The sequence below is a fragment of the Ostrea edulis genome, chromosome 2 (genome assembly GCF_947568905.1).
Source record: "Ostrea edulis chromosome 2, xbOstEdul1.1, whole genome shotgun sequence".
Taxonomy (NCBI): domain Eukaryota; kingdom Metazoa; phylum Mollusca; class Bivalvia; order Ostreida; family Ostreidae; genus Ostrea; species Ostrea edulis.
In genome coordinates, this window is record NC_079165.1 from 76,513,148 (window position 1) to 76,540,904 (window position 27,757).

Sequence of the window (27,757 nt, forward strand, 5' to 3'; positions counted from 1 at the left end):
CTAACAATTGGTAAGAAACACAGCAGTCTGCATCGACTCAACAACGGGTTGTATTTGTAAATTAGATCGTTATAATAAAAATAGAATTTGCGAAATGCTAACTTAAAATTTGACTGTTGAACACCCTGTAACTGTCTGCCTGTCTCAATTGAAAAAAACTGATCATACGCAGAACAAGCTCTTGGATACCCAATTATTTGAAAGACATTAAAACTATATGTAGGTGATAATGGAAAATTGTTACATCAATATGGAAAGTTGAGGATGGAGAAGCTGAAATCATCCCGTTTGTTATAAAGTTGAATTGTTAATTTGCTGTTACAATCTATTTTCAATAAAATATCTAAGTACGAAGCGGATGTAGAATATTCTGTTTATTTCGAGTTCATTGGAATATATTGAATCGACAGATGAATGGAAATGATTATTTTTAATAGGTAAAACGTCGTCGATGTATCTAAACGTCGGATTGAAGACCACACCAAGAGATTTATTCTTCTCATGTAAAAGCTTTTGAATAAATTCTTCTTCATAAGAATATGAAAACAGGCCATTGCGGAGTTGAAGGGGGAAAATTCGCCCATGACCTCAGATGTGAAAACAGTTGGCGCAGCGTTCAGTGATACAGTGTCCCTGTGGTTAAGGGATCATTGACAGTGACTTCTGGTATATGTTGTGGCACAATACGTTTGAAGTTTCTCCTTCACAGCTTTTAATATTTTCGTTTGAAGCAAAGATAATGACTTGGTAGAACATTTACTGGATCCAGCAATGTATCTTTGTTTGTAAGGGTTTTTGTGAAGTTTAGAAATTTACTATAGGTAACTAATATTCATCTTTCCCATTGACTGGGATATTAAATGTGTTTAAAACTGAAGCATGGTTTTGAAGAATGTCATCTTTTGAAAGGGCAGTCAGAGTATAATTACAATTAACAAGTGGAATTATTGCTAAGTTCGTTTCAAATACAGTTGTAAGAATGAGTCTTACAAATAAGGACAAAGATTTTACAGGCTTTATCAGCTGGAATCAAAACATATTCCTCATGTAATCTAATTAATTCTTTTATCACTTCTGATTTACGAGTAATAAACACAGGATAGATGTGCGGATAACTCCGTTTACCTGATCAGGATATAGGGCCCACGGCGTGTGTGACCGGTCAACAGGGGATGCTTACTCCTCCTAGGCACATGATCCCACCTCTGGTGTGTCCAGGGGTCCGTGTTTGCCCAACTATCTATTTTGTATTGCTTGTAGGAGTTATGAAATTGATCACTGTTCGTTATCTTCACCTTGCATAGTACTCATTTTTGTGTTGATGTTTCTAATACGGGATTTTAATATTCCTTTTATACGTTTATCCATTCTGATAAGGTGTGAGGTTCTTTTTCATATTTAGCCCATCGGCTGGCATAGTCTTCGACATAATTCATACCAGAGATGGAGTTCTTTCGCCAATTGAAAAACGGAGTTTTTTTGGAATTAAGACCTGTTTGGTTCCTCTTTTTTAAACTATATCAACATCACATTTAATAGCTGGACTATAGTTGAAAGACGAAAAACAAGAATACGTAGGTGGATTAGATATAAGATGGTCTATATCTAGACACTGTAAAGTTTGTTTGTAATCAAAATATTGGATGCAACATTAGAGATATATTTGTAGGAAATAAAGCGTTTAGATTTGAACCTGAATGATGTTGGGATACAAGACGGAACTTTTTTATGACGAAGAATGTTTCTGATGTTGACGGCATCTATTCCTTTGTTAGTGTATTTGAATTTAAGGAACTGGCGGTATTTAACTTCCTACATCGTATTTCTTGTCGTTGCATCTATATGAAAATGCATTGCCTAGAGTCTTGATCCTGTGATATGCTCGTTGTCTACGAAGCTACTTAAAGTTAGATTGTAAATTTCATATAATTCTCCCGCTGAAGATTATTGTTTTCAATCATAGAATATCAGGAATGTTAGTCCTAAGAAGATTCATCCAGAATATATCAGTAGTATTTGTTCCTGTAAATTTTCCTTCAAATTATCCCAAATATATATGAAAGGAAAAGATGTGGCGTCGGTGGCCGAGTGGTTAGGCCGTCAGACTCTCGACAGAAAGGTTGTGGGTTCGAGTCTTCGCCGCGGCAGGGCTGACGTTGTGTCCTTGGGAAAGACACTTTACATGAATTTCCTCATTCCATCCAAGTGTAAAAGGGGTACCTGGCTATAGACAGTGAAAGATATTGTTAGAATGTTAGTGCTCTAGCGCTTGTAATGACAGCTTGCACTGCATGCTTCCTAGGAGGCTGAGAAAGTTCTAGATTGATATAAGGTCTGCCGGGGTAATAATGTACATTGATTATTGTAAAGCGCTTTGAGCAGCATACGCTGGAAAAGGCGCTATATAAAACCAATCATTATTATTATAACGAACAGTGATCAATCCCATAACTCCTATAAGCAATACGAAATAAAGAGTTGGGCAAACATGGGCCCTGGATACACCAGAGATGGGATCAGGTGCCTAGGAGGAGTAAGGTTCCGGTCCTAGGGTGGAGTCAATTTGGTCATATATTGAGAATGCATCACATTTTATAAAAACGTCTTGACTTCTCATCAAGGAAGCAAAATGCCTGCATGGTTATAGTGAACATTAAATGATCTACTAAATTGACTCCTAGGCTCAGGTTCTATTAACATTACAGTGTACAAGATCAAGAAAACAGTTTCTACTGAATATACATGTAGTATGGGTTTGGGACTCATTGTTAATTCCCTAATGATGCGATACATTGTTAGTGTATTTATGATTTTAAGGTCACCTGAGTAAACTAAAGCCTTTCATCAGTGTATGCACTTTTGAGAGCAGTGAAGTTTTAAGAACACATATTGTTTTAAACTGTTGGTGAACCTTAGAATTCTGCTTACATATTCAGAACAGGGTATTTTTTCTATATTTCATAGCCCTTTGGATTAGTAATACCTTTCCACTAGTACTCAGCTGACCGATAAGGCTTGTGGGCCTCTTGTTTTTAAATTTCATGAACACAAGTCATAAACCATATTTAAATGGTACGTTGGACACAGATGTAAAGACATTTTTCCAACCTAGACAAAATTAAAACAACTCCGTTCAAAGATGATTACATGTCATTAAGCCTAATAGATCAGTTTTTTATGTTTATGTGTAGAGTTCGACAAGGATTTCCTGAACAAGATGTTGCTGTTAGCTTCAATATTTCCCAGGCATCTGTCAGTAGAATACTTATTACATGGGCCAATTATTTGTATGCAATGTTTGGAAGTTTATGTATTTGGCCCTCCCGCAGAATTGTAGATCAAAATATGCCTGCCTGCTTTAAATGTACATACCCAAATACAAAAGTAATCTTAGATTGCACTGAAGTTAAAGTACAAACACCAAGCTCAAAGATCTTAAATTCAGAAACATATTCGAATTATAAGAGTCATACAACGTTGAAAAGTCTTACAGGTAATACACCATTTGGTAGTGTTTCATTTGTAAGTTCTCTGTTAACAGGTTGTATATCTGATAAGGATATCACTGCAAGGTCAGGGATCATTGGTCTGATTGAAGAAAATGATCAGGTCATGGTTGACAAAGGATTTCTAATTCAAGACTTGTTAGACACTAAACTTGCTACTATAGTAATTCCTCCATTTCTCGGTCATAAAGGGAAGTTTTAGCAAGAGGAGGTGGGAAACACTCATGAAATTGCCCGATTACGGATATATGTAGAAAGAGCAATTCGTAGAATTAAAGAATACCATATATTTGATGGGGTTATTTCATTGAACTTGACTTCTTCAATAAATCAGATTTGTACTGTTTGTATAATTTTAACAAATGTTCGAGGCCCATTGTTTTTAACTACAAATTCGCACTTGCATAAAAATTTTCAGTGCAAGAAGTTTTAGTCTTAACAACAAAACATGTTTCACTTTTAGAATTATTTTGTATTAATTTGTTGGTATCAAATTGTGCAAAGTTACATTCTATTGAAACAAATCAGTTATTCTTGGAATACTTGTTCCATTTTTATTTTTTATACACAAGGGGAAGGGAGTTGTATAGAAATATACTACATATGTATTCCTGTGATAATCATATGCCAATAAACTGTGTCATACCTTTCAGCTATTAATGTAGCATTCATGTACAACTAATACAGTACTGAATATCTAATACAGCATTGTGTAATAAAAGTTTTAAAACTCTGAGAGCATTTTTTCTTTGAAACTTTCAATATGGTAGAATGAAAAATTAAATGACAATACCTTCAATTATGAAGTTGTTTTAATTTTGACAATTTTTACAAATTGCTGGAAGTAGAAACTCGAAATAAAATTCATCAAGAGAAATTTTCATGTCATCCCATTTATCACTGTCAAAATGAATTATCTCCTTGTGATAGCCCTGACGGCAATTGACAAAGAAATCGCACCACGTTAAGCCCGTCAGTGCCATTTGGTCCATTACTTGGTAAAAGTAACTGACTTTATTTCAGTTTGTATGTTCCATTAGTTTTGTTCTTCACTAGATATTTACAATCTACAAATGAATCCTTGTCGGGACACTTAATTTCAAGAAGGCCAAACTGAGGTATGCTTGTAGGGTCATAGACTTTACGATCAGGAGATGTCCCAAGATGAGGTGCAGTTGGATTAAGTACAGAACCGCACTTGTACACATTATTCATTGTGATTTCGGAGTACAACTTTGCAGCTTCAGGTCCATGTTCAAGTCCATATTTCATGGTAGCAGTTTGAATGTTTTTGGTCTGTAGTATTCTTGTAGCAAGACTTTCAAAGTCAGATTTCCTACTACAAATATCTTGAAATATGGAAGACGTTATGTGATTTCTACGGACATTATGTCATGTCTTGTTATAACTTTGTCCATTTGTTTGTTTTTCTAATTCTATAGCAAAATCATGATTAATGTGGAGTCCCATAAATACATGAAAATCTGCATAGCTCAGAACAGTAATATATTCTGAAATAAGGTTGGGTAATTCATAATCAGGAAAAGTCTGTTGATCGGGGTTGTTGATAATAAGGTCACCATCTGACTTAGAAATTTTCTGCTGGTAGGAAAGGGGAGATCCAACAGGCACTGGACCAAATTGAGAAGGAACAGTTTCACAATTTTCTTCATCAATGCCAAAAACTTTTAAAATTTGGGCATGACTACCGATCGCTGTACGTTGCTTGATTAAAGTGTCTTTCAATTCATTGCTTGGGATTGGTGTTTTACAGGGCAATACACATTAGGAAGAATGCCTTCAGTTATTTTTCATTTCCTCTTGGGTTGACTTGTCTTCGGCTTCAGTTTATATATCTCAATGTTGTTTTGGGGCTAACCCTTCAGTCCTCTGTGGAATGTTTCAATGCTGAGGCAGGGATGTTTTGCTTTGAATGGGTGGAACAGCTGTAAAATTTTATCATATATTTAATATATAGTATGTAAAATTAATTTTTTGTAGTGTAAAAACCAAGGGCCTGGGGGAACATTTATACTCTGAAATAATAACCTACAAGGTATACACAACTTAAATATGTTGATAAACATGGTACACCTAAACATTTCTACAGAAGAGATAAAGTGATTGCGATATTTAGGTGTATTGAATGAGCAAAGCTGATTCACATGTTTTTAGTTTTCTTGTGATATAACATCAGTATAAATTACAACTATACAATTTTCTAGAAGTGAAATAAAATATATATTAAAGGAAGTGAACATGTAAATGTGACAAAGGGTTTAAATTTGTCATTTTGATGTATATAATGAATTCTGAAAATCATTAAGATGTAGCTGTCTTTAGTAGGGAAATATTTCATAAAGATTAACCAATCTTTTCAATCCTTTGGAGCTGCCATATTGAAAAAAAAATATTACCTCCCTGCTGGGTTATCTTTTAGCATCCACTAGAGGGCAACACTGATGCTGATGTCAGTAGGAAACATTGTGCATTTTTGGCACATTGCAAGCATCAACGTTAAAATGTCATCAGCAGAAAGTGAATTAGATATGGGATATCAGTTTGAACCTGATGTTACAGAGGAAGAAATTGTTTCTCAGAATAATTTTTCATTACAAGCAATTGATTTTAATGAGAGAGGATTCAGTACATTCATGATCAAGGGGTGTCTTTGTTGTCATGAGTTTGAACATTTTGTGTCAGATTACATGGATATACACATAAAGTGAGGTTCTCTAAACCCATATTTTGACACGGTGTGTCTAAGTCCTGTTATAATTGATACAGCTTACATTTATCCATGGATTTATGTATCCAGAGAGGAAGGGTCTCAGAGGACTTTGATAACAACTTGTTAAACAAGTAAGAAAAACACGAAAAAGAAAAATACCTTCTGTATTCACATGTATTAAAATCTAAACATAACATGGCATTTGTGTGTAAATATTTCCAATTACACACACACACGTGATACAAGTAACAGTAACAATTCTGTTACAGGCATGGTATTAAGTTTTATGGCCTACAGACAGTTTATCAACTAGATCAGACGCGGTCAGCCTCTTGGGGTAAAAATCAGAGTAGTTTTAATTTACTCTCATTTGTTGTGACATAAATTAAGGGAATATTTCCTAAACAGCATTGTAATTATAAAGGATTTCTTAAAACCTCAGACTTTGATACAGATTCTGAATAAGTAATTTTTATTAGTGTAAATAAATAATATAACTCTAAATTGCATCTCCGAAATTTATCTGTGGTCCATGTACATCAATTATTATAAAATATATAATTCATATGCCTATATTGCAGTACTTTTATGACACAGTCACCTTAATTATCTCCAAATATTTTAAAATCTAATAAAATTAATTGATTTGGAATCTTGAAATATAACAGTACAAGTGCTTCTGAGTAAATTCAGAAGTTGGTGGAGCTGGAGATATTTTGTGGGAGTGTTTCCTTCTTTTTCTTAATGCATCGTAATTAGATTTGATTTCAATTATTTTTGCTCCAAAACCTTATCCATCAATTCTAATACGAATCCATAAATTTCTGCTGTATAATAGTGACCCAGTCAACAACAGCAATGTGTCTCATCTACGTCAGAGCACAGATGCATACTGGGAAATAATGGATGACCTCCAAAAACCTTTAACTTAGAGTGTTTAATTGATCAAATCTCGTAATAGAAACAAGCAAATTAGATTCAGGCCACACTATTTAGTTTCAGGAGGTCTTGTAAGTTTATTATGCAACAAATATTTTTTTTTTATGTTCACTTCCTTTAAGTTCCATTTCTACAATACCTTTAAAACCAAGCTTTTGGCAATGACATAATAGGTATAATAGTCCAACACAATGGCTGCAATGACCATTCCCAGCTTTACAGTCACATTGAGATGATAAGACCATATAAGGTGAATCCATCGAAACCTGACCTGCAAATGTTTATATACATATTACAAATCGCACATAAATAATTAGGTATACATACATACATACATACACACACACACACACACACACACACACACACATATATATATATATATATATATATATATATATATATATATATATATTACAGTATTTTACTGTTAAACGAAAACCATTTAAGATTCATATAATTATATTTATTTTCTTCAAACAGATTTTAGATTACATGATCAAATGTACATGTATATAAGATTTCTTAATTAAACAAGAGCCCCACAGGCCTTATGAGTCACCTGATTATATTAGTCAAAAGTATCACTAGTCCCAAGGGTTACGAAATCTAGAATCTAGAGTATCATAAAATTACATGTAACTGTTTTGGTAGAGGCCTTCCTGCTCTACATCACAATGCATTTAGTTTTTCTTACACATGTGCAGTTCTAGAGAATATTTTTTGTTTTTGGAAATGTGTTACTTTTTGGCAGTTTGTCTAGCCCCTAAGACCCCAGGGGTACAGGAGTCCTGAAATTAACAATTCATGTCCCCTTGTCCAAGAGATGCTTCATACCAAATTTGAAAATATTTTGGAATGGTAGTAATATCAAGAAGTTAAAACTGTTCGATTGTTAACACACAACGGACGCGGACCAATTGCTACAGGTCATCTGAGTTTACTCAGGTGAACTACAAAAACTGAGTTGCATAGTGTGTGGTATTTTTCTCAACCTGAATTAAAGGGACATGGACATGATTTGAGCTGGAAATTTATTTTTCCATTTTTAATGTTTAAGAAAGGTATTTCTAATGAACATGCAAATTTTGAATGTCAGTTGTAGAGTTACAAGAGAGATGCAGAGCTCATAATTTTTTATTATGCTAACAAGGCTCATGTCACGTTTTTGTTTACATAGGTTAAATATACCAGTAAATTGTTTGTTGAAAGCAGATATTACAATTAACAAGATAGTTCTAAAACCAATTAAAGAGTTTATAATGTCCCCATGCCTGTCCCATCTCATTAAAATGTTAAAAAACTATTTTCCACAAAAGCAATCTATATGAATTCATATATTTTCTATAAAACAATCTATATGTAAACAATATCACGGCATGTGCCTTGTTTACATAAATGTAACAACGAATTGTGAGTTATGTATCTCACTTGTATATCTCACCTCTGGTATATCCAGGGGTCCGTGTTTGCCCAAATCTCTTTCTTATATTCCTTATAGGAGTTATGAGATTGATCACTGTTCGTTATCTTCATCTTGCTTGTAATTCAATAACTGGCATTAAAATTATTTGCTGACTATTAGAAATATCTTAGTTAAGCATTGTAGATATTAAAAATGGGAAAACAAGTCGGGTCCATGCCCTTTAAAGAACATCCATAATCTTTTTAACACCTAATAATTATTGTCATTATCCTGAAGATAGCCATGCATGCAAGAGAAACAAAGAGAAACAAATAAGAAAACATAATTAATTGTTAGCTTATGTAATATTCAATACATCAAAAGAAACTCACATTGTCAACATGAATAATAATTGAAAACCAAACAAAAGACTCATCATCAAACCAAAAGTCAATACGGAGTTTCATTTTTCCTCATAGAAGGATAAGCCCTTGCTCTAACACAAAATGTGTCAAAACTACTATCAACTGCCTGTACTGAAGTGAAATAAAATTAACAATAAAACAATTGATTGATTTAGTCTATGCAAACAAAAGTATGCATGCACACTTTATTTCCCCAATCTCTGATCGAGAGAAGAAAACTAATGATTGACGGCCTGAATGTATGTTTTTTAAACGATCAACACTTGTGCAGATTAAACTGCAAAAGCTGATATTGCATAAACAACTCTATATATTGTACACGTGCGCAAACCTGTTTATTTCGATATATATCTAATTGAAATATATATTAATTTAATACATCGATATGACACATTTCTAAATCTACAAAAATATAACGAACCAAAGAATCATGACATGTTGTACTTAGGTAGGATAAATAGCGTCGTAAACACACACGTTATCAAGTCTAGCATTACAATAACAGCTTATGAATTCAAAGTTTTACCTTCGACATCGTGAATGTATCCCTCGACAAAGTTACTATATTCTTTTGTCTGCTTTGAGCGAGGAATTTTGGCCGTGTTGTTAGCCCAGTCATCAATGAGATCCTGTGTTAATAAAGGTAGACACTGGATATTCTTCGCCCGAATCGTTTTCTTGGCCATGCTGTTTGTGTTTGCTACCGTGATGTTTGAAGTCCACTCCTCGGTTTCATTTGAAAATGGCCGCGGGATGAATAAACAGTAATGCACCAACCTAGCTTAAACTTTCACTTTTTAAGGGAGAATTTGTGACCAAATTTCAACACTGTACATGCATCCATTACGGAAAAAAGTCCGAAAACATGACCTAGGACTGGCACACGGACGGACAGACAGTGCCATGACATAATACGTCTTGTCTGACGATGGGCGTGTACAAACGAACACTTTAAACAGAATTAGCGTCAGCATATCAACTGTTTGGAATGGAAAATTATTCGTACATTATCCCACACCATGATGAATTTACTCAAATACAAATTGAAGAGATGTGGTGTAATGACTGTGTAGGTTAGTTTATGCCACTGTATCACATATTGTTGCAATTCAGTATTCAAAATCCAGTTATCAAATGCATGCTAATTAAAGATTAAAAAGTCTTTTTTAACATTATTTCATAATGAAACTAATGAAGATTGCTGATATGACTATAATCATAAATGATTATGCTTTGGAGAATACTCTCTTTTCAGAACACCAAAATTGACAAAATATGTTTTGGTTGTTCATACCTGGAAATGAGAACGTCTCTGTTGATATGGTGGATATACTTGGCATGTTGTTAATGGTAAGACGTAAGTAAACAGTCTGCCCATACACAATTTGATTGACATTGTAATTCACTGCTACAGATCCTGTGTACAGACTACTTCCACCACCACAGGATCCGCCAACTGTGGCTGTTGCTGTATCTCCATTCAGTGATATTGGAGAGAAACTTTTATCTGTAGACTATAATTGTGATATGAAATAAAGACTAATGGTTGGTGTTAAAGCAACAAGGCAATTGATAAAAAATGAAACAATCCATTGCCTACAAAATTATGACATAGAATACTACTAATAATATTATGAAATTATATAACGGAATGAATATGTGAGTGAATTTACGTTCTATTTTTCCAAAGTTGTTGGATCTCAACAAATTGGAAAACACGGAATCATTCGATCATATAATTATATTGAATATTTGATGTCTGGCCTTTGTGTAGTGTAACGAATAATTGGCTTTACTTAACAGTCTTTATGCATTTAGATCAGAACAAGGGGATCCTATCAGTGCAGCAGATGCTCAAATTGACATGTATGCATTTCAAGGTATTTCGAAATGTTATCATTGTTCACATGAACTAATAAATTAGTTGAGGAGAGGATCTTGCGCACGCATGCCATATCTTAAATCGGTGTCATAAAACTAAATCATGTGTCACGAATGCAACAATGTTCTAATGCTTGTATAAGTTTCAGTTTAAGTTCAATACAGTCATTGCGATAATCCGAAACACACTAAAGTCTAACGTGATTCAAAATTTCTTTTAAAAATCAGACATTCTTGTCATTCTGGTTTCAATAAGAGAAATTACACAGCCTGGTGATGGCTTTCAGTTAAGCTTGATTCTACATTTGTACTTAAATCAACAAAGGTAACTCGCCACTAACTCCCAGGTAAATGATGGCACTGGACTGTAACACCGTGAAGTTGTTCCTCTTACAGATAATCCACTCTCTGTAACTATCGTGTTTCCGCCACCGAGATCTATCACTGGTTTTCCTGCAAATTAATCATATAGGCGTATAATACAGCTTAAATTGGAGATTCACGCATAGAGAAATTATCTACTATTGTTATTTACCTCGTACCAATGAGATTACATTCCAGGTATATAGCAGAACTACAATGTATGGCAACCTGGTCGACATGATTATAAACTTCCTGGTTTTAGAATAAATTCATGGTGGTGGTGAAATATCCGGAAAATTTACATCTTTAAAAAGTAAACGTACGAAAAGTAAACACAGTGAAAAGTGCACACTATTTGGAGTAAATCCTACATTATAAAAGTTTCTAAACAGGTATTAGTGTTGCGAATTTCTTTCAGATCTTAACTGGAATGATTTATCATAAAGATTCTTACACCACTTCACTTGATTTAGGTGTACTATTTGAATTGAGATGTTAGTTATTTTATTGAAACTGATAGAAACCCGAATGTGTGTCACGGATACCTTCATTAATGCAATTATTCACTTATCGGAAGTCCGATATCAAAAAGGCGATACGACTTAGACACTCTGCCATCATACCTATACATTTTGATAAATGCTAAATAAAATTGCATTACTCAATAACGATAAACATTACAGGTACCGTACGGTATATCAAGTAACATTATCTCTAACAAAAAATACAACAATAAAGTTTTAAACCAATTGAGGACACTTTAATTAACACTAGAAAATGATAGAGGAACTTGGTTATATTTACATCCATTAACAATCTCACCAAGTGAAACTAAGGTTGATATCTCATGAACTTCTAACTTATGGAATGGGCATATCACTACGTATGAACACACTTGTGGGTTAACAACCGCATGTGAATGATTAAAATGTGCATTTAACGCGCTCCATTCAATACACCGGTGTGGGGAGAATCGATATATATTACTAGTTATGTAGACACATGGAGGGGTAATACGGAAATATATGAAGTCATGGAAAAAATTATTCAAGGCTTCCTTGAATAAAATCTTTTTTAACAACCCCATATATTTCCGTATTACCCTCTTAAGTGTTTACATAGCAAATTCATCCTCTCAATCATTTTACATTAATTAAAGGCATGTTGACATTATTTATTATTGGTGCTTGTTAGATGTATAACAATAAATGGCTGCAACATGGGCATTAGTCATACTTTATCAAATGTATAACAATAAAATATGGCTGCAACATTTAGGCCTACAGCAAGAACAGGATTTAAACAAGTTTTTCAAAACAAAATGCAACCTGAAAAGTAATTTCATTTGTTAAAGTTATATATGGCGTATCAAAGGTCATATGAAGCGACTTTTTGAAAAATTGAATGTTAATCAAGATTTGTTAAACAATAATTCATTCTTAGATATATTTTTTTCAATGCAAGATAATGTCATAACAGGTGATCAAATCGCAGACAGTCTAGACGTTTTAAATATCTATAATAAAACAAGATTGTCTTCCTATGAGCAATATTCTTGTTTATATGAAGACAGTTTTTTATTATAGATATCTAAAACGTCGTGTGGCTGTGGATCAAATGTACTAGATCACGAAAATGGTCCTTGATGATCGCGGCTTATCTCAAACTTCCGCCAGAGTTGGTTTGCTCACAAACTATACGTAGATGAGGCCTCGACGGGGAGTATGCGGTTTATCTTTCTTGCTGATGACGTCAGAAAGACTCATTGTGATGTAAACAACCATAGACGTACAACATTGTATAATATAACAAAGTATTAATTGCATAGTTTTGGAAAAGGCCACAGTGTGTTGCATATAATTACAGTATTAGGCCGCAGAAGGGGGTGGCCATGTATCTCTTCCCAAGGGATTCCAAATTTAGAAAAGAATATGGGAACAAAATATCAGACGGGATAGATTTGTTGCCACTAACACTGCACTGCAGCACATCCGTCGGTAGCCAAAAATGTGGACACCAATAGACATGTATGTAAAGTTAAAAAGTAAAAGGAATTCCTGCTATAGAATTAAATCCAAGCAGGGTTTTTTAAAGAAATAACTTACATATTAAAAGATGTAGAAGACCTCCCTCCGATTTCAATTGTTTTCGGGGTCATCTCGTCAAATCAGTCTGAAAAGAGCATAAGTTTTCAAATACGACGCCGGCTGAAGAAAAAGTGTCAAAATTTGAAATATTGAAATTACAGTTTATGGCGTTACCATATAGATTACATGAAAATTACAAGATACTTCTATCTATCCATTTGATGCTACTACGATTTATTAGCAGGGCATGCATCTTGCAAGAATGCTGAGGACATTTTGAACATTTATACTGATTTTAGTATTCAAAATGTTGCCACTTTCCCTATAGCCAGCCGTTGCGATACAGTAACTTTCGTTCCTTTCAGCCCGTTTTGACGAGATGACCCTCAATCAATTGAAATCGTATGTGTTTTCCTTTGATGGAACGTGTGTCAAACGGTGACAAGTGCATCATCATTTAGGAAAATCAGCACTGCAGCTAATACACAAGCTCTGAGAGATCAGCTCCTTTGTGATGGAGGTACGTTCAATATTCTGTTGAACGCTTGGGTGGGTACAAAATGTATATATAGACTAATTATGTTTATAAGAATGAAATTTCTCAAAGCATAAATTTTGTTTATATCAGCCATTGGTATACATTAAACTGACCATATGAAGAGTAATATTTCTTTGAATTATGCCATTACATTTAATATTGATTTATTTTTTTATTTCCCCTTCTGCACGAGGATACGTTATCAAAGAAAGATAGTGATTATCGATTTTTGTTCGAGTTATTTTATTATCAAATAATCATAAATATAATAAGATTGTGTGTCCCAGCAGTTTGGGTGGTTGCATGATGTCTGATAATCATCTTTCAGGCAATATATGAAGGCAGTGATAAGCATTTGTACCTACCACGTGTGGGCGAAGGTATGTTTTGCGTCTTACTGTGCGTAAGAGTTCCACAAAGGGAAAGAACTATTGGACAACTCGGAAATTGCGTATTTTGTCACGATAAACCAATAAATTGTTAGTTTAGAGTACAGAAACGGGTGTTGAGCTGAGTGGGACTATTTTTTTCCAAGATGGCGACGTTCGTCCCTTGTATTGGTATGATACTACATGTATTGCTGGCGGTGTAATTTAAACGATATATAAATTGCTGAAACATGTCGGCATCTTTTTTCAAAACGACTTCAAATGGGAGTTCAAGAGGATTCATAGTTTTATCTATTCCCCCCCCCCCCCCCCCCCACAATTTGGAACACAAGCCCTCGTGGAAATGTGTGGATTGCTTTTCTATCCCATCCCAATTTCGATTTATGTATTCGTTTCACGGTTTTTGTAAGCTACTTCTACTGGTTTTATTAATGTTACCGGTAGAAAGCTAATCTCTAAAACTTACAAAAAATGTGAAACGATTACATAAATCAAAATTAGCGTGGGATAGACAGGGAGTCCACACATTTGGAGAATTTGTCGCAGCTATAATAAAATCAAAAGGGGGAAGGGGAGGTAGTAGTGTCCATACTTGTGGTGCTTGCATGTGTTGACTTCTTCAAAGTAAGATGTTCCTTTGTTGAAGAACGTTATTCCCTTGCCGTGTATCATTTCTGACAGATTTAAACTGCGGATATGGTTCAAGCACAAAATCGGGCAGTTCGTCAGAAAACAGAAAGTCGTCCATATCCATTAAATTAGTGAGCTATTCGTTAAAGAAAACGATGTACAATATACACTGTTTCCATTGTTTTGTTTCCATCGATGGGTCGTTGTGACGTCACAATCACACCAAAAATCCAGAACGATAAGCGAGTAACAAATTCGTTCTATGCACAAGTTTGTACAGTTTTATTTCTTATCAATGTAAAGACAACATTTTTTATCCAACGCCGCTTAACTTTTATTCATACCTATCTTTACGTTTATAAAGTAAAAATCACTGCTAGATATTGTTTTGAACATATGACCTTTCAACAGTATTTGCCAAACTATCTATTTGGCATTGCTTATAGGAGTTATGAGCTTGATCACTGTTCGTTTTCTTCACCTTGCATTAAAAACCTGATCAAACCTTTGTCAGTACGATGAATTACAGTGTATGAATACTATTTGACAATTACTGGTATTAAAGGAGTACTGGTCTATTCAAAGCAAGGGGAAAGCGGTAATTTTCTAATACATATTTATAAAGGAGCGACGTTTATGGTAGATGTACGCAGGCGCGCGAGAAGAACATATTATTAGAAACACCATGGGCGATATGGATTTCGATTACAGTATGCAGTCCTGTTTAATAGCGATTTAATGTTAAACATGAATTTTTGCTACTTTTCCATTGCTTTGAAAAGTGGTTCTCTATACCCTGATATCTGTCTGACTGTCTTTTCTGCGATGAACGTGTCCTGTCAACAGCCTGCAGGCCGTCCATGCATTTACACCACCATGTTATTGATTACGTTCCATCTTCAGCTAGGGACGTCAATTGATCATGAATAATTCGAAATGGGGTGTTCACTATCCGATCCGGAGAATGTATTATTAAATAGGAAATTAGCTCATTACAATTTAATACGATCGAGTCAAAATGCATAATTTTCATCAAGTGTATAACTTATAGCTTGATATAAAATACGTGTTTTTTATTCCTAGGGTAATACCAACTAATATGGCATACATTTTTTAATGACAAATTTATTGAGATCTATGTCACAAATAAGTGTACAAATGCATACCTATACATACATTAATGCAAAGGAGAGATAGAAAAGAGAGGAGTGGGGAGAGAGAAAGACTGTTGGAGACAGACAGAGAGGGGTGATGAAAGAGATAGAGAAATTAATGTGATGTCATTTGATACAAGTATGGTAAAATCAATCATAACTAGGTTGTGTTGATATAAAAAGCAAGATAAAAATTTAATGTAAAATATAGATAATGATAAGTGTATTAGCCAATTAGAGTCTGTCCAAGAGAAAAAACCATGTATTCCACTGATTTATAAATTCATCATATTTACAATGTTGAGTTGCAGTATACTTAAGTGTAGTTATATATGTTTTAAGATCAATCAGCAGTTCCTGGGTTGATAGGCTTTGTTGCTAAGATATCTCTCTCTCTCTCTCTCTCTCTCTCTCTCTCTCTCTCTCTCTCTCTCTCTCTCTATATATATATATATATATATATATATATATAGACTTCCAACAGTCTGTTGGAATTCCCATGGGCACGAATTGTGCTCCTTTGTTAGCTGACTTGTTTTTATATTCATATGAAGCAGAATTTATTCACAAACTTCTACGTGAGAAGAAAAAATATCTCGCTGTGACCTTCAATTCGACTTTTAGATATATCGATGACGTTTTGTCTATTAACAATGATAGCTTTCATTCATATGTCGATTTGATATATCCCCGTGAGCTCGAAATAAAGGACACCACAGAGTCGTCCACTTCTGCTTCATACTTAGATATTTTATTGAAAGTAGACATTAACGGCAAACTGACAACTCAACTGTATGACAAACGGGATGATTTCAGCTTCTCCATCGTCAACTTCCCACATTTATGTAGCAATATTCCATTATCACCTGCATATGGTGTTTATATATCTCAACCGATTCAATATGCAAGAGCTTGTTCTGGGTATAGTCAGTTTTTAAATCGAGGTAAGCTACTGACAAACAAGTTGATGGTACAGGGATTTTAACAGTCTCGATTGAAGTCAGCATTTTGCAAATTCTATGGTCGTTATAACGATCTAGTTCGTCAATATAACCTCGCATTGGGTCAAATGCTGTCTGACGTGTTTCATACCGATTGTTAAGCCGTTCTTGGCACACTGATTTTGACTGCGGATGACTCCGTTTACCTGATCAGGATATGGGGCTCACGGCGGGTGTGACCGGTCGACAGGGGATGCTTACTCCTCCTAGGCACCTGATCCCACCTCTGGTGTGTCCAGGGGTCCGTGTTTGCCCAACTATTTATTTTGCATTGCTTGTAGGAGTTATGAGATTGATCACTGTTCGTTATCTTCACCTTGCATATACATATCTCTCTCTCTCTCTCTCTCTCTCTCTCTCTCTATATATATATATATATATATATATATATATATATATATATATATATGATTTGATAATCTACAGAATAATGCTTAGTTCTTTAGAACTAGTGATTCCAAAAAATACAAGATATTCAATATGGCAAACATAGCTGTAATATTCATAGTAATGTCCTTGATTATGACGTCCAAATAGGCGCTGATTATGCTTTTAAAATTTCTAATGACAAAGTCTAAGTATTCTTATGAATTACTCATAGTACACATATGTGGTCACTGAACCACGAGGAAGGGCATGTTGGCGATATTACGTAAGTAAGAGGCATAATATCGTTGTATTTAGTATCGATTTCAAATTTTAAGGTTTTGTTTACAGAGGCACGATCAATCATCTTATAAACTTTCAAAAACTGAGAAACACTCATTTTTACATAATTTGTTATGACATTTACCTAATATTTCAATAGATGTTTCTTAATTGGATTAAACAATTTAAAAGTTAGAAACTGGTTAGTAAAGCCTACGAAACGCTACCTGGTCGCCTATCTTTGAATTGTTAGCTGGATTCCAACACATAGTTGAAGTCATTAGAGACGCAAGTTTTTGTTTACTACATGCATTTTACTTAATATTTCAAATATCGATGCCAATATTAAAACTTGTAGAGCTTGTCAAAGGATACCTGATCGTATAATTTTAGATCGGACTCAACGAACAATAAGGTCCCTTGTCACAGCCGGTGTGGCACGATGAAGATCTCTCCCTGCTCAAAGGCCTTATGCGCCGAACATAGGCCTAAATTTTGCAGCACTTCACCGGTCTTGGTGACGTCTCCATATGAGTGAAAAAGTCTCGAGAAGGACGTTAAACAATATACATGTACAATCAATCAACTGACCTGTTCAATCAATGAATATGCATTTTTAAAGAGACCATAAATATTATGATGCATTACCGGAGGAGACAACCAATCTTAAAACGCTTTAGTATAGTTTATATTAAGTTTCCCTTTTACATGTAACCAACTGTATGTTTTCAATTATCATTTGATATATCTATCATTATCAGGTTCCCGATTTTCATAAACTGCAAAACCCTGACCAGCAATTCATATAATATATACATAATAGAATTGTAGGAAATATGGGGTGTAGACTTGAACTTGAAATAAGCCAGAATGCAAGACTGAATTCTTTTATGACGAGGTATGTTGCTTATGTTGACGGCATATATCCCTTTTTTGTAAATTTAGCTGAATGAACTGGCGGCATGATTCAGAAGGAATATCATCCATGACAAGCGCTGGTTTAAAGACCTTGTGATTGGCAACGTCCATAATCATAGAGTTCAGTTTATATTAAGGGGTTGAAAAATTCCAAGTATAGATTAGCTATGGCTTCTTCAAATAACGTATGTGAAACTTTCAATAGAACAGAGTAAAGTTTTGTGCGAATATGACGTGGACCTATATTGTAATTGTTTTTCGACGTAAGGTAAACGTGATCTCATTGATACTTGATCTTTTATATGAACGATATGCATTTGTGCCTTTCCGTCTTCGAGCATTTTCAAAGAGTCCCATCACATCCACGTTATTTCCTTCTGGACAAGTCACATATCCTACATCATATACGTTATCATTGCATCCATATGGAAATGTAGTACCTAGAGCCCTGATCTTGTTGTCTACGAAAAGGGGTACTTAAGGTTGGATTGTTTGTATACTGGTATTATTTTTCTAGAATTATGACCCTCATCGACAATATGGGATGGTCAGGGCACAGGCAATTACATCGCTTGGGGTCGAATTGAGTAAAGGTATAGAACTCTGCATATAGGGTATCCAAGTTAGCCGCTGTAAAAACAAGAAACCAATTGATATAGAATTCTACTTTGTATTCTAATATATTCATACATAATCAATTTACATCACTACCAACGTTCATCCGAAAATCCCGTATACTTCCCAAGATATGCAGAAATGAATTTGGAAAAATGTCTATTATTTTTTGGTCGACTTTTAGCTGGGCCCTAGCACTATATGAGTAAACAGAATGTTTGAGCATTGCAACAATCTATTACATAGAATGTGCAGCATAAGATATCATTTCTAAAATGAATTTCTTATCCCAATTCATAAATTGAAGTCCGTAATAGCTCTAAGTGACTAAATATTGTAAAACCGTCTGTACTTTCACTTATTACAGTCATTTTCATCGTTGTCACTAACTACCCAAATTAACATCATTATCATCAATCGTCAAACACCTGTGATAATGTTGTTTAGATAAAAATAGACATAATACGACATTTGTTTATCTATAATGACTTGTTATTAGTATAATGTATGTATTATAATGAATCAATATTGATAGATATTAGTATTTGAGTCTCTAAATCGTTATGGGTCCTTTCATCCTTTTTGGGTAATTAGTAGTAACTAACGTGTAACGGCTTTCATAGTGAAAGTACAGACGGTTTTAAAAATTTTAGTCACTTGGAGCTATTACGGACTTCATTTTATGACTTGGGGTAAGAAATTCAGAGATACAAACTCGATGATGAAATGATATATGTAGGTTAATGTAACAAACAGTAATCAATCTTATAACTTCTATCAGCAGTACAAAACACAGAGATTGGAAAACACGGAACCTTGGATTTACCAGAGGTGAGATCAAGTAAATAGGAGGAGAAAGCATCCCCTGTCGACCGGTCACACTCGCCGTAAACCCTATATCTTGATCAGTTGACCCAAGTTATCTGTAGATAAAATCAGTGTGTCAAGGACGGCCTAACAATCGATATGAAACAAGTCACACAGCATTTGACCCAAATATAGGTTTTATTGCCTAACTAGATTGTTATAACTACCATAAAATTTGCGAAATTCTGACTTGAAAGACCCAAAAATAGTATTGTACGGTTTCTTCACGGATCACTGGATGTGGGTGGAGCTAATCTATGGTCATTGTCATCTATCTGGAATTAACCTGGTCAAAAGATTAGGGTGTTGTGTATACTTTCGATATACACAGGAACTGTCTCAGGCCCGCATGTAGGGTTTCTGTGGTCACAGTATTTGTATAATGAGCTGACACACAGTCTACACCTCCCCTCCATGGTGGGCAGGTCATTGCTATCAAACTTCTGGTAGATTGGGCTTCCTCAAGATCTAAATAATGCCGGGATTATTGGCTGATATTCTTATCAAAACACTTCTATGGGGTAGCTGCAGACCACATTCTCTTTGGATGTCACTCCACCTGAGATATATTGTTAAATGTTTGATTGACAGGCGGCTTACCATTGCTCACCCTACAGGTAAAAGATGGAGGTGGTAGCTTAAAATTGGGTTTTTAAACGGGACAGTTGAAACCCTTGCACTGTCAACTTGTCTGTCAGTAGCTTGCCTCGATTTAAACTGATCAAACGTAGAACAATATCTTGCTTAACGAATCAGTTTAGAGAAATGAAAACCATATACGCAAGAATTTGTTCTACGTGTGATCGGATTTTAAAGCGAGACTGGCTGCTAACAAACAAGTTGATGTGACCGGGGTTTCAACAGTCTCGTTTAATATCAGGGTTTTGCGAATTCCATTTTGCAAATGTTATTTTTTTTTTCGAGGAGCAAAACTTAGTACAACGTTTACTTGATCAAGCAATGTATCTTTCTTAGCAAGTGTTTTGTGAAATTTGGGAATCCATTATAGGTACGGCAACCCACATTCATCGATCCCATTGACTGGGATATTAAATGTGTCTAAACTAAAGCATAATTATGAAAAATTTGTCTTTTGAAAACGCAGGATAAGTGTGATTACCAAATCTGGAATCAATGCCAAGTTAGTTTAAAACTACGTTGAAATAATGATCCTTGCAAACAAACACAATGTTGGTACAAGCTTTGTCAGCTGGAACCAAAACATATTCCACATGTAACCTATCTAATGTTTTATCACTTCTGTTTTACTAAACATAGAGGGATAGATGGTACATAATTCTGTTATGATGTTTCTAATACGAGATTGTGATATTCCTCTTATACTTTTAATAGATTTTGAGAAGGTATCAAGTTCTTCTTTTTCATATTTAGCTCATCGTCTGGCATAATCTTCACATGAATTCAATTCAGAGATGAAGTTCTATCGCCAATTAGATGAGCGAGGTTCTCTGAATTTAGGACATTTCAAAATACGTGATCTCAGGTCACAATACTCAACTACATCAGCTGGACTAGAGTTGACACAAGATGGAGAACAAGAACACGTAGGTGGATTCATTAAAAGATGGGCTACATCTTGGTACTGCGAAGTTTGTAGATAAAAACTTTAGATGCGATAATAGAAGAATATCTGTAGGAAATACAAGGTGTAGACTTGAACTTGAAATATGTTGGAACACAAGACTAAACTGTTTTATGATGAATTATGTTGCTTATGTTGATGTTATGCATCTATTCCTATGTTTGTAGATTTGAGCTTAAGGAAATGGCGGTATGAATTGAAGAAAATCGAAAGGAATAGCACCCATAATGCGGTGTCTTAAAGAGCTTGTGATCGGCAACATCCATAATCATAGAGTTCAGTCTATATTTTGGTGTTAAAAATTCCACGTATGGAATAGCTATGGCTTCTTCAAACTCTTTATTCAAACCTTTCAATGGGATAGAGTAAAGTTTTGTGCATATATGATGTGGACCTTATTGTCTGTTGACGGAAGGTAAAAGTGAATCAAGCGAAGCGTGACATCGTTCATAGTTGATCTTTTATATGAACGATATCCATGACTACGTTTACTCTTTTTGTATTTGTAAAAGGTCACATTCACGTCATTTCCTTCTGGAATAGTCACATTTCCTACATTGTATACATTATCATTGGATTCATATGGAAATGCAGTACCTAAAAGTTCTGATCCAGTGATCTTTTCGTTGTCTACGAAAGGGGTACTTAATAATGGATTTTTTGTATGATGAGATTTTTTTTTGGAATATTGACCCTCATGGAAAGGAATGTAATGAATGCCTTAGTGAGAAAGGCAAAATTCAGAGCTAATCTATAGAGCACAACATCCTAACTTTGTATAGAAGAAACAAGATTGTGAAAACGACTATCAATTTGAATATGCAGTAAATGAAATAGCAATACAATATCAAAACATCTAACAAATGAGTTTATAAACAACATAGTTAATATTATCTCAACCTAATGATCTTATCATCTTTAAGATCCATAACTACGTATATTAAACGTCTACTAAAATCATTTATTGGGTTTATTGACAGAATAATGAAAACGATTATGCATAAATTCCAAAACACAGCCCACTCCAATTACAATAATTGATAAAATTATCATACATCATCAGCAATTTACAACGGATACAAAGAAATACAATACACTAATATTACGTGTGTCCACAGAGAGTACAGGTGGTATCATTATTAAATTATATATAAAAAAGCACGTAATTATTTTACCCAGAGAAATGGCCACATTCATTTAGAAAAGATTGAATACCCTTGAAAAATTCCGTTCCCCCGTAGCATGCAGGTAGATGCACATCTAGAAGGTATATATCATCGAATTATTGTATTTTATTCATTGAATAGTGTCTTGCAGTAGCATATGTTACACACACACACACACACACACACACACACACACACACACACACAAAACAACATTTAAAAATGGTAAGCACATTCTGAATATCCACATGAACATTTTGTATTGTAAATTATTTTACAACGAAATAGATACATGCAAGAGTTTAAAATACTAATAGAATCCTTCAATGGCACGAGTGTGGGATAGGGAAATTCCACCGAGGGGACAAAATCCACAGTCTAGGACGAAACTTTGCGGAGTTCTGGGCAAGGGATCTTGTTCCAGAGACGAAATGTCTCTATCCCACACGAGTAAACAATGAATGATTATTTTTCTAACATTTTACCCACAGTTTAGTGCATAAATTCAACATTTTCGAGAAAGTTCACAAATATCAGAAAATTCACAATTATCAAAATCCTTATTTCAACTTCAATGCAATAACTAATTAGACAGTCTGAAAGCTGTATCAGAATGAAATTTAAAGAATAACAAAATTGTTTACTTCCTCGTGTTACGTAAATCATAGAAAATGTATTACATCACAATCAAATGACGTCGCAGCAGTGTGAGACAGAAAAATCTCATATGGCTGTCTCACATAGGTAAAGTCAATCTCGTGCTCGTGAAAAATATGTCTCAACCTTGTGTAAATTATATCATTAAATCATTTCCCATATGAAAAGGCTTTTGGCGGTTTTACCACATTATTTAGCTGCCATTTCTTAAAACCTTTTGATGGAAGTTGCTCCCCTTGTATGAACACTAAGAGTATTCCAAATTCTGACGGTATGGGAAATAAAAGGTTTGCTGAATAGTTCCAACCTGCATTTTGGTAATATATAATTTGAAGACTTTCGAGTGAAATACCGAGAATGTGTTTCTAATATCAGGTACAATATTTTGTAGATACATGGGAATTAAATTATTGTGATTGCATACATAATTACAAGTTTAGCATTATCTCTTAGGTTTATTAAGAATTGTAAAACAAGGTACACCGGGTTGGATATCCTTTAAAGTCACTAGTTTTGAAATGTCAAGTTTACGTACACACCTGCAGACGCTGACATCTTGGAGTTGCAGTAAATCTGATCTCGCTCATCTGTGAAATAATTTATATTTCATTGATATTATTTATTATCAGAGCACATAGCAAAGGAATCATCAAGAATGAATAGTATTATTTCTTTGACAAAAAACAACATAAAATATCAAACATCCGAGGGCTGACAATTTAAAGAGTAGACATGTAGTAGTAAACTAGAGCAGAGGACTGAATGGACTTATATGAGAGTATCAAAATGCGACTTAACGAATTTCAGTACCATAAGTAAAAAATAAAGTTGCAAAGAACTACTGAGCATCACATCACACTTAATAATTGAAAATAATAAATTGTCCATCAGTCCCGTGGGGATCACGGTTAGAATAGATTCTCAATACCCCTTGCTTGTCGTAAGAGGCGACTAAATGGGGCGGTCTTTCGGATGAGACCGCAAAAACCGAGGTCCCGTGTCACAGCAGATGTGGCACGATAAAGATCCCTTCCTGCTCAAAGGCCATAAGTGCCAAACATAGGCCTAAAGTTTGCAGCCCTTCACCGACAATGGTGACGTCTCTATGAGTGAAATATTTTCGAGTGGGACGTTAAACGATATTCAATCGATCAATCACGTAATTTCTATATAATGCCGGTTTATCATATATAGATAAACCGTGTTATTTCATGCATATAGTAGTCTTATGTGTTATGAAAACAACGACAACTCTTATAAGTAATTCCACATCCCCCCTTCTTTTTATTACGAACGACAGATATTATTAGTAGTCCCCCCTTCTTATTACTTTCGGAGCATGCGCGTCATTTACTTCCTTTTCTGTCTCAGCATCCAACTTGGGTACAGGCAAAAAATATCGAAAAATACAATCGTGCAACATCGACGTTCTTTAAAAGAAATAAGTTATCAAGTTCAACAGAAAAGATGCTGAGGGCAAAATCTCAAACGGGCATCGAAATCAAGAAGCCCATACGCTAAACAACCGGCGTCCCGTGTGTCTTCAAAAAGTGTATTGGCCCGGGGGCGAACAAGCCATGAGGTCGGACAAGCGTCCACAGCGGGACAGTCTACAAGGGTTACTCAGCCTCCATCTACCGCTTCATCATCGTCGGTGCGGACAACACAAATAGATGTGGAATCTCTTCAACAGTCGCTCGGTATCAACATTCCCTCTGTTCCAGTGAATGCGAGTCCTGTTGCTAATATCATGCCCGTCGCGGAGATGGCATCATCATCGGGGGCATCAATAAATCAAGGTACGGATGCTAATTTCGATATATGTACTCCTAGTCCATTTAACAGTGTGGCTTCTCCATTAGGAGCTCATGTCTCCCTGAATCTCAGAGAGAAGATTTGGAACAATGAATATGTGCATTTAAGTAAATTATTCCTGCAAGACCCCTGTTCAGAGAATCAAAACCAAATTGTTTTCGAAGGAGGTGTTTTCCTACTCAAACCAAAGAATAAGGAAAGAAAGTTAGCAAATTTTTCTCAATGGCTGGATGCATTTTTTATATATGCATCAATTTACCTACAAAAACACCCATTACAAGCCATTCCTCTTATAAGATACATCTCTACAATTAAAAGGGGGGGGGGCGTCCAGCAATAATTTAGGTTGGTTGGACTACGATGTGCAATTTCGTTTAAAGAAATCTGTTGACGCCTCCCTAAGTTGGGGATCAATTGATGCTGAGCTTTGGATGTTTTACATGCAGTCAGCACACTTTAACAAAACCCAGCAAATCACTCCAACCAACCATAAGTTTAATCTAAAATGTTATAATTTCAATTATGAGGGTTCTTGTCAGGAACAATATTGTAAATATCTCCATCAGTGCATTAAATGTAATGCACCCCACCCATCAATCAACTGTCATAAATTTAGTAAGTCTTCTCAAGCTCCCCGGAATCCCCAGGCTCGTTCAAATCCAAATAACTATGGTACCAATTTTTTCAGGAACCAGCAACTGCAAAATTCTGGACAACAAAATACCAGGTAGTTTGTGGTATAAGTTATGGGACATTGGATATTCTCCTATCAAAACTCAAAACTTGGATTTATTACTTTAAAATTATCCTTTCAAGCACATTGCAACAACTCTATCTAATGGTTTGAAGAATGGTTTTTCCTTACAGTATTCAGGTTTAAGAAAAAAAGTAGAAGTTAAGAACATGATTTCAGCTCAAGAACATGCTTTCGAACTCCAACAAAAAATATCCAAAGAAGTTGACCTAGGTAGAGTTTTAGGCCCCTTCCCGTATCCCCCCATTTCAAATTTGAGATGTAATCCTATCGGTATTCTCCCTAAAAACAAGGTGGGTGGCGAATGATTTCTAATTTGTCATATCCAATTGGTGATAATATTAATGATCATATTGACGAACAATATTGTTCGCTGTCATATGCTACATTTGATGAAGCTGTATCATTAATTCAGGAGTTTGGAGTGGGTGCATTAATGGCCAAAATGGATATATCTAGTGCATTCAGGTTATTGCCAGTTTGTCCAGAAGATTTTTGTTTGTTAGGTTTCAAGTTTTTGAATTCATATTATATTGACAAATGTTTGCCAATGGGTTGTTCAATTTCGTGTTCATTATTCGAAATGTTCTCGTCATTCATTCATTGAGAGTTGCAGCAAAGATCTAATTCAAGAGGAATAACTCATTATTTGGATGATTTTTTGTTGATAGGAAAAGCAAACACCCAAGAATGTAGTTTGTTAATGTCACAATTAGTTGAGTTGGCTGATTTTTTAGGAATCCCACTAGCACCGGAAAAAACTCAAGGTCCGTGTACACGTCTTTGTTTTCTGGGTTTAGGCATTGACACGATATCAAGAACATTATTCATTCCTGATGAAAAGGTTAGTGAATTGTTGGAAAAAATTTCCCTGGTCTTGCGTTGCAAAAAAGTTACTCTTAAAGAATTACAATCATTAGCTGGTTCACTAGCATTTGTAGTCAAGGCTCTACCCTCGGGGAGAACATTTTGTGGGCGTATTTATGGTGCACTAGCAGGAGGGAAAAAACCTTTTCACTTCATTAGGATTTCAAATGAGATTAGAAAGGATTTAGAAATGTGGATAGAATTTTTGTCAAATTTTAATGGGTTGACAACTTTTCCATCTTTGTCTTGGCAGGGTGATGACACACTTGAATTTTATACAGATAGTTCTGGTTCTAAGGGATGTGTAGTTATTTTCGGAAATGAATGGTGTTCATTGGCCTGGCCTTCACATTGGTCTGATCACATGATCAAAGAGATAACATTTTTGGAATTAGTTCCGATAGTCTTAGGGATCCATATTTGGGCAGAACAACTCAAATCAAAGAAATTACTGCTGCATATTGACAACCTAGCATTAGTTCACGTCATCAACAAAAAATCGTCAAAAAGTAAAAACGTTATAGTTTTGCTTCGAGCTTTAGTCTTGCATACACTTCGTTTTAATATTCAGGTCAGAGCAACTCATGTGGCAGGAAAATACAACGATATAGCAGATGCTATTTCTCGTTTTCAGTGGGCAAGATTTCGACAGTTGGCCCCATCAGCAGAGAAGTTTCCTTCCCCAATTCCTACTCAATTTTGGGAAATCATTTAGCTACTATAGATCAGCTATTAGAAGCGAGCATATCTGAAAATTCAAGTAAAGTTTATAAACAATGTATTCAGGCATTCATCAAT

At 35.0% G+C, this 27,757-nt stretch overlaps 2 protein-coding genes and 1 long non-coding RNA gene across 4 annotated transcripts in view; all 3 read right to left on the reverse strand.

The window, feature by feature from the left end:
- LOC125681398 (B-cell receptor CD22-like) overlaps window positions 1-11,505 on the reverse strand; it is a 32,965-nt gene extending 21,460 nt beyond the window's left edge. The window contains exons 1-3 of the mRNA XM_048921466.2: window positions 11,423-11,505; window positions 11,222-11,340; window positions 10,301-10,520 (exon numbers count right to left, since the gene is read on the reverse strand). Of these exons, the coding sequence (XP_048777423.2) occupies window positions 10,301-10,520; window positions 11,222-11,340; window positions 11,423-11,489 (406 nt within the window). The 5' untranslated portion in view covers window positions 11,490-11,505. The remainder of the gene's footprint in view (window positions 1-10,300; window positions 10,521-11,221; window positions 11,341-11,422) is intronic.
- Window positions 4,301-10,253, reverse strand: LOC125681404 (uncharacterized). Its single transcript, XR_007372246.2, has 3 exons — window positions 9,533-10,253; window positions 7,316-7,447; window positions 4,301-5,452 (listed from the first exon to the last, which is right to left on the reverse strand). It is a non-coding gene; the product is annotated as an uncharacterized LOC125681404 (long non-coding RNA).
- Window positions 11,506-22,640: 11,135 nt separating the features above from the next.
- The window catches only part of LOC125681397 (hemicentin-1-like), a 56,975-nt gene continuing 51,858 nt past the window's right edge, over window positions 22,641-27,757 (reverse strand). For both annotated transcript variants that reach the window (XM_048921463.2, XM_048921464.2), the window contains one exon: window positions 22,641-24,110. In XM_048921463.2, the coding sequence (XP_048777420.2) occupies window positions 24,031-24,110 (80 nt within the window). In that variant the 3' untranslated portion in view covers window positions 22,641-24,030. The remainder of the gene's footprint in view (window positions 24,111-27,757) is intronic.